Source organism: Athene cunicularia, assembly GCF_003259725.1.
Source record: "Athene cunicularia isolate RWA chromosome 18 unlocalized genomic scaffold, athCun1 chr18_part1, whole genome shotgun sequence".
Lineage (NCBI taxonomy): Eukaryota > Metazoa > Chordata > Aves > Strigiformes > Strigidae > Athene > Athene cunicularia.
The window spans coordinates 6,454,755-6,462,135 of NW_020799123.1; the positions used below are offsets into that span (position 1 = coordinate 6,454,755).

Sequence of the window (7,381 nt, forward strand, 5' to 3'; positions counted from 1 at the left end):
GTGGGGAGTAGCGGGGGTGTGAGGCCGCGGCGGGGCCGGGCTGAGGAGCGGGTCCCCGCCCTGTCCCGGTGTCCATCCGTTCGTCCCCCCCAACCCCCGTCCCGGTCCCTTCTCCCGCCCCAGCCCTCACCCCTCGGTGCCGGCGCTCCCGGGCAGGAGCCGTCCTCCATCTCCCCGCGGTTGCTGGGCCTCGCCTGCTCCCTCTAGCATAACCTGTCCGTTGTCGTCTCTCCTGGGCGCAGCCTGGAAGCATGGCGGGCCGCAGAGCTGCCCTCAAGGCCATTGACTGGGCGGCCTTTGCCGAGAGGGTGCCCGCCAACCAGAGAGCCATGTTCAACGCCCTGAAAACCCGCAGCGATGCGCTGTCAGCTCGGTGAGTGTCAGCTCCTGCGTGTGGGGCAGTTCAGCCCCTCAGCTGAACCTGTTGTGGTACAGGGTTGAGCTGGGTCGGTAACTGGTCTTGCAGAGTGTCCTGATAGGTATTAAAACAGGTCACCTTCAAGACAGCTGATGGCTTTTACTGGCAAATCATCTTTACTTAATCCTCCCCAGAGTAAAACAATAGCTGCAACATAAAAAAACAGTTCTGTGAAAGCAGTTTGCTTTGGCACATTCAAAGCACTTTGCAGGATTTGTTAGTCAGTTAAATGCTGTACAAATTCATGAGTCTTATCAAATTCAGTGTCTCCTGCTTGATATAAATGTTGTGGGCTATTACAGTTAGTATTGCTGATTGCCTCTAGCTTAGTATTGTGAAAACCGCCCAATCCTTTCTAACAGGGCTGCACCTGGAGGTGCGATGTAATAGTTTGAAGTGGGGCAGGGCTGCAGGCTGAACTCTTGTCTGTATAGAGAAGTTTGTTCCAAGGGCAGAGGCATTTGCAGAAGTGGTTCATCACTGCTTGTTAGTGACAGACCTGAGAATATTTAAAATAAACTAAGCAGGCTCTGTTGATGGTCTGGAAAGTAACTGTGGTACAGAGTAGATGATAGTGCAAGGTTACTTCTGGTCCTGGCTGTGACTGATCTCTTCCATCTCTTTAGGTTGGCTGCCCTGCCAGAGAAGCCCCCGGCCATTGACTGGGCTCACTACAAGGCTGCTGTTGCTAAAGCTGGCATGGTGGATGAATTTCAGAAGAAGGTCAGTCTCTCTGTCAGCTGGATATTGCTCTTTGGAGGTTTAAATGGGGAACGTCTTTGGTGTTGAGAGGAAAAAACCGAAATTGGCAGCGGAGGTTGATTTTTAGCTAGCAGGTACCCCAGCTTTGCATCCTGCAGATCAGTGTCACTAACCTGGAGGAGGTCACTTCAGTGCTGTCTTTCAGGAGGAAACCTGTGGCACTTACAGTGAGAAAGTTAGTGAAAGAAAATAAATTATTTTGGCTCCAGAAGTGCATTCAGGTAGTGCCTCTCCTGAAGCAACCGTTTGAAATATTTGTCTAACTCACAGAATGGGAGAAGCTGGCGAGTGTGGCTCTGCACTGTGAAATGTGTGAAGCTTGTGGATGCCTGCAGGGGTTGCCATCCTCTTTATAAGCAGGAATTGAAAAGCATGAGCAAGGCTTTTGCTGAAGGATACGTGTCCCTGGCACTATGAAAATTGGCCTCCCAAGACTGGGAGAACTCACCCAACCTCAGATAGATCTGGGAACTCTGTCTTGGGGGAAATAAATTTTTGATATGATAAGTCTTTGGTATTAGACTTTCTTGCTTCCTTACAATGCTGTGCTTTGCTCTTTACAGTGCTGTGATGAATGTGTGTATTATTACGTGTCCTGGTGGTGACATGCAGTACAGGATAGATTGCTTTAAGCTCACAGGTGAGCAGTGCTACTTCTGAAGGACACAGTCAAGCTGCAGTGACTGGTTTTAGAGAGCCCATTAACTGACATGGTTGTGAGCATATGCTAGGAGGAAAGGAGGGAATACTGTCAGGGAAAATAACCTTGGTGTGAAGGACTGTTTCAATCAAACCATATAAAAATTTTCTCTTTCAATTTGCAGTTCAGTGCACTAAAGGTTCCTGAGCCAGTGGATACACAAACTGCCAAAATTGATGCCCAAGAGAAGGAAGCTGTAAGTGTTTAAACTGTTCCCTAATGCTGGGGTTGCCTCTGACTTCTGTGAGAGGGAAGGGATGTTCCGTACGTGCATCTGCACAGGCAGGGCAGCCCGAGCTAGAGCATGGCTCTGGTCTTCATACGTGTCTCTGGCTTTTGGCTGAGCAAGAGACTGGGTGTGGCTGTTTGGGGTTTGATTAAGATTCAGTCCACTTACCTGGTGTAATGATGATAAAATTGAATGCCAACTTAAAGCATGGGGTTGCAGGTTCACTCTAGGTCCCTACCTTTATCATAACCATATTCACCACGTCCTCTGCTTTCCTGCAGGCGAAGAGCACTGCTGAATACGTGCAGGCTTCCAAAGCTCGTATTGCCCAGTATGAGCAACAAGTAAGTCTGAACTTTGCTTGGTGAACGTTCTCTTTAACCCAGCCTGGCACACACCTCGTTCTTACTTGTGTGTGCTTTGCTCTTTCTTGCTGATGAGTGACTTGTAACATGTTTGTCTCTGCTTCCACTTCAAGCTCCAGAAGCTGAGAAACATGATTCCCTTTGAACAGATGACATTGGAAGACTTGTATGAAGCCTTCCCTGAAACCAAGCCGGACAAGGAGAAATACCCGTACTGGCCCCACAGACCCATTGCTGATCTGTAAACTTGTCTGGAAGCAGTTTGTCTAACGACTGTCAGACTCTGATCTTTTAAATAAAGAACTTTCCCTGCTGCCTGTGGCTTAGATCTCAGACATGAGGTTGCAAGGTTTTGAGAGATGTGGAACAATACATTAATGTGCAAACAGCCTGCTTTTCCTGGATTTTGTCTTTTCTACCTGTAAGCTGCTTTTTGTAGCAAAGATCCCAGCTAGACCTGTTGATCAAACCGAATCTCACTGCATCTTCCGTAATGCAGATAAACTGTCTGTTGGCCTTGTAGCTGCATGGTGCAGGGAATGTAGCTCTTCCGGCAATGCAGGCAAAAGTGGAACATTTTATGGTGCTGGAGTCTATTTAGTAGTGATCTGTGGTGCAGTGGGAGATGCATTCTACAGGCAGAGGTCTGGGGCTGTTTTCTAGGCAGATTGTGATGGTTTAGGTGCAGCCAATTGCAAAAGGAATTAGAGGAGTGTAGTTATGTCGATACCTTTTTAGAAAAGATTTTAAAAATTCTCTTAGAACATTCCAAGTATCACCCCTTTAATCCTGGTAATCCTGTTATTCTCTCTGTCCTGGGTTTCTGAATGATGAGGATCTCGCTGAAACTCACAGAAACAGTGGTACAAATGCTCATGCTCCAGACTTGCACTGTTTTATTTAATTATCTGAGGTGGACCTCTTAAACACCTTTCCCCAAAATGGAAACATCTCCATAAGAGAAGGGCATTAATTCCCTTTCCTGTTGATCATGTTTGTGGTAAGAATTATAGATGGATGGAATGAAGGTATTATCCCCAGTTTTCATGATTTATTCATATGCCTTGCTAGCTCACATTAGAATTTTAGGAATATACATAGTTCTACTGGACTAGAGTACAAAGCACTAAGCATGCAGATCTCATGCCCTGGAGGTTTGGGGTTTTAATTTTGTTTAGGCAACTGAAACAGCTGCAGCTCTATGAATCAAGCAGGAAAAAAAATCACAGTGGAGGGGTTAGATGCAAGACAGTGGAGATCAATGGAACTAGCACTGTGCAGAGCTGGTCTCTAGCTGCTCCATTTTATAAAAATAATAGCAAAAAAAAACAGGGATAGAAAGAAGTGACTGTAGAGAAGCACCTTCTCCAGAAGTAGCAGGAATAGGTCCCGCTTCTGCGCTTGCGAGTGGGGCTTGGCCATGTGCCCTTTTGCCTGGGCCTTCTTGGGAAGGTTCAGCAGTTGGGCGCCTTCCTTGGCGAGGTGTTTCGTGGTCTGGTGGTTCGTGGCTCTCAGTGGCAGCTCGGCGTGCCCATCTGTGAAGAGCAAATAGGGGCTTGGTGGGTGGCTCCCACAACCAGTAACTGCCCGGGGCAGTGGTTGCCCTGAGGATACCCACCCTTGCTCAGACGAATCTGTGGCAAAATGCACCAAACCTACTTATGTAAGAGGTTATGGGTGGTTTTACCTTGCTGGAAGCTTCTGAGAATCTTGTCTAAGTGCAGGGATTTGTGCTGCTGGTGCAACAGGAAGAAGGTGTCCAACACAGCCATGATCATGAGCAGGAAGGTGCCTAAGAAGAATACCACTGCAGAACAATATGAAAACAAAGAGAGCCTGTGATAATTGGCGTAAGTCTCTCAAATGTAATCCTGTCTGCATTCAGTTGCCTGCTGGGGAAGGGAGGAAATCACTAACTCCAGCCAGCTAATAAAGCTTGGCTCTTCATGACTTCACTGTTCATGAACATGTCCATAAACTCCCAAAGACCTTCCCTAGCGTCAGTACCTGTGTAAAAATAATTTTTTATTCAATAAATATGGGTACCTATTACGGGTGGTTTGTTGGAGGAAGTTGGGAGGATGTTGTTGAGAATCACAGCTAACATGGAGCTGCCAAGGATGATGGCAATCTGGAAGCTGATTTTCTCCTCGAGAGAGCTGGGTCCAAACAGCACAGCCATATCCAGCAGATACAGGGCGCATGTTGGGAGGATCAGGTTCAAAACGTACAGAGTGGGTCGTCTCTTCATGGAAATCTGTTGAAGAAGGTGGACAAAATTTAGGTGAGCAGGAGATAACTTACTGTGTTGGGCAAATGCTTGTTCCCTAATGTAGAAAATTATCTTGTTTCATACTTTTTTTTTTTTTGGTGGCAAATTAGTGCAATATAATATGAAAATACTGCTGTACCACATAGGTGACCACAGGAAAGTGTTCATCACCCTGTTCTTCTACATGTTCAATGATGCTCAGGTTGGTGAACTTCCATTCTCCATCAGTTAAGAAGTAACTCTGGCTCTGTCTTATGATCTCGTCTGGTGTCTGTCTCGTCTTCATGACAAGGTCTGTTACTGCTTGGGCAGGAGGCAGAGAGAAGTTGCAGAATTTAGGTATTTATTAGAGGTCAGTTATTTCCTTTCCCTTTTCCTCCCGACCAAGGGTGCATGTAAATGAGGAACGGCAATGTTTCTTGCACTGCTGGGGTTTCTTAGCCCATCAGAGAGAAATTAAAAAGCACTCGGATAAAGAGACTTGGCTGGACTTCTGGGCATGTGGATCAGAGGGGAAATCTGGTGAATTAGGACAGTTGTCCTCTGCAGATAGGAGCTGGAGGGTTTTGTGTCACCTCTGCTTTTTTTTCAACCCTTCCCATTGGGATGGACTCTGCAGTTTGGATCCCTGAAACTGTCCTTAATTTCCTTTTGTTTCCATATGTTTCAGGTATGTTTAAAGATCAGTCCTGCAAAATTGTGTGTGAGCAAATATCCTTGTTGCAGGAAGCCTCCTAGTCTCTTGGTCTGTAGAGACCAACCCTGGGAGGGACTTGCCACAGAACATCCAGGTGTTTCCAGAGATGTTGCTGGGAAACATGCCAAAACAGAATGACAGTGTTTTATCTCATTTCCCCTGGTGTTACATCACCTCAACCCCGCTAACCCAGCGTGAGAGTGTGCTGCTGCCAAGGGAACCCAGGAGTTCGCCAGGGTCTATGTCATCTATTCCTCCTTCTGCAGATTTAGCCCAGCTGTGGTAAAACCCAGCTTGCTGCTGTACCTGGGTAGAGAAATGAAGCTATGCTCAGGTTGCATGTCTGGGTGTCAAAGGGAAACCTGAAGATCTTCAAGCTGCATGTTAAGGTAACCTGGAAGGGCTGGGTGAAGTTGAAGCTGCCGTTGTGCATGACAGCCATATAATCCAAGTTCGAGTTTTGTCCATCCACTCTGGAAGAAACAAAAGATGAGAGTGGTTAAGCTCCAAGAGGCTGCAATGCTCCTCAGTCCCACAAAAGCCTGGGCGATAAGCATCCCTTCAGGAGGGCTCTGCATTGTCACCCAGCCACAGGCTGTAGCAGTGAGGAGAGAAAATCTGGGGCTTGAAGAAGGACTGGTGAGTGCCTCTGGACTGAGGTTCGTAGTAGCTCTGCGTCTCCTAAGGAAACTCCTCACTCGCTCCTCTCTGCTTCACGCTCTCAGCCAGGGCAAGGGCTTGTTGCTGGCTCTGCTGTGCTGCAGAGCTGCCTCCCCCTCCTCCCCCCCAGCCGAGGAGCGGCCGTGCCCTTCCCTCCGGCAGACCCACAGTCCCCTGTCCTGTCTCTTAAAGCAAAGCACTAAGGGTCACTTCGTTCCACGATGTTGCTGGTCTCTGCTGCTTCCGCAGCTTTAACTAGAGCCCAGGTGGGACATTTCTGGAGATGTTACAGAGCCACAAAGTGCTTTGTATAAACTGTGCTCACCATTAATCTAAATTACAGGGTTTTTAGTTACAGAGAGCTCTTGGGAACAACTTTTAACCGTATGAGTTTATCCCATTTCCCACAATAATACCAGCAGTTTGCATCCATTGTATTTCTCTTAATCCAATGAATAAAAATGAAAGGGGAACCTACCGCTCTAAAATGAAGATGGGGGGAGACCAATATGCATCCTTTGGCAGAATGATTTTGGAAATGTTACAGAAATCCTGCAGGTCCCAGCCTACAAAAGTGTTTTCCCACTCCTGAGGAAAGAAATTGCAGGAGACAAATGAGTGCTGGGCTTGTCACCAGCCATTCATGCTGGGCATCACAGGAGAAAAATGCTCTCAAGGGACCTACCAGGTTCAGCACAAAGTAAAAAGTGACTGTCTGGAGCTTTTCTACCTGGTGAAACAAAAGGAAAGATGTTTAGCTGATTTTCTTAGATACATCCAATGCAGAGCCCAGAAGCTCTCCCTCGCTCTTGCAGGAGAGCTCAATGATCTTGGTCCTAGGGCTGAAGAGTGGGAGCATATGGTTCAACGGTTTTTAAAAAAAAAAAATAAATATTGTTAACATTTACATGCCAGTGCCCTGCAAATCCATTGTTCAGTTCAGGCACTCCGCAGGCTTATTTTTAGAGCCTGCTATAAAGCAGGCTATTTGAACCTATCTCTGAACTTTTTCCTGGAAGTAGGTGGGAGAAAATATTCCAGATCTTCCAAAAATGCTTTAAAATAGGATAAAGCTGAAGAAGTGGAAGAAGCTGATTCTCATACCTGTGGCCTTCTGCCTGGCAGACCCCAATCTAGCAATCGCCCAGCTTTCTGTTATAAAGACTCAACAGAAATTTTGGGTCCTTACCACAGAGAGAATAGCAATCAGCATAAAATCCATCTTCACTTCCACAGGCTCCTTCGAGCTTGTCTTGGGCAGTATGTGTGCGTGCAGCT

The 7,381-nt window shown here is 46.9% G+C and overlaps 2 protein-coding genes across 2 annotated transcripts; one reads left to right on the forward strand and one right to left on the reverse strand.

The window, feature by feature from the left end:
• Positions 1-2,807, forward strand: ATP5PD (ATP synthase peripheral stalk subunit d). The gene is made up of 5 exons (XM_026860955.1): positions 1-373; positions 1,045-1,141; positions 2,005-2,076; positions 2,391-2,453; positions 2,588-2,807. Exons 1-5 carry the CDS (start codon positions 252-254, stop codon positions 2,717-2,719), a joined length of 486 nt encoding a protein of 161 aa, XP_026716756.1. The 5' UTR covers positions 1-251; the 3' UTR covers positions 2,720-2,807.
• A 111-nt stretch (positions 2,808-2,918) lies between these two features.
• Positions 2,919-7,355, reverse strand: LOC113486735 (5-hydroxytryptamine receptor 3A-like). The gene is made up of 8 exons (XM_026860948.1): positions 7,293-7,355; positions 6,789-6,833; positions 6,582-6,691; positions 5,750-5,916; positions 4,886-5,049; positions 4,521-4,731; positions 4,162-4,281; positions 2,919-4,009 (listed from the first exon to the last, which is right to left on the reverse strand). Exons 1-8 carry the CDS (start codon positions 7,323-7,325, stop codon positions 3,765-3,767), a joined length of 1,095 nt encoding a protein of 364 aa, XP_026716749.1. The 5' UTR covers positions 7,326-7,355; the 3' UTR covers positions 2,919-3,764.
• Positions 7,356-7,381: the final 26 nt, after the last annotated feature.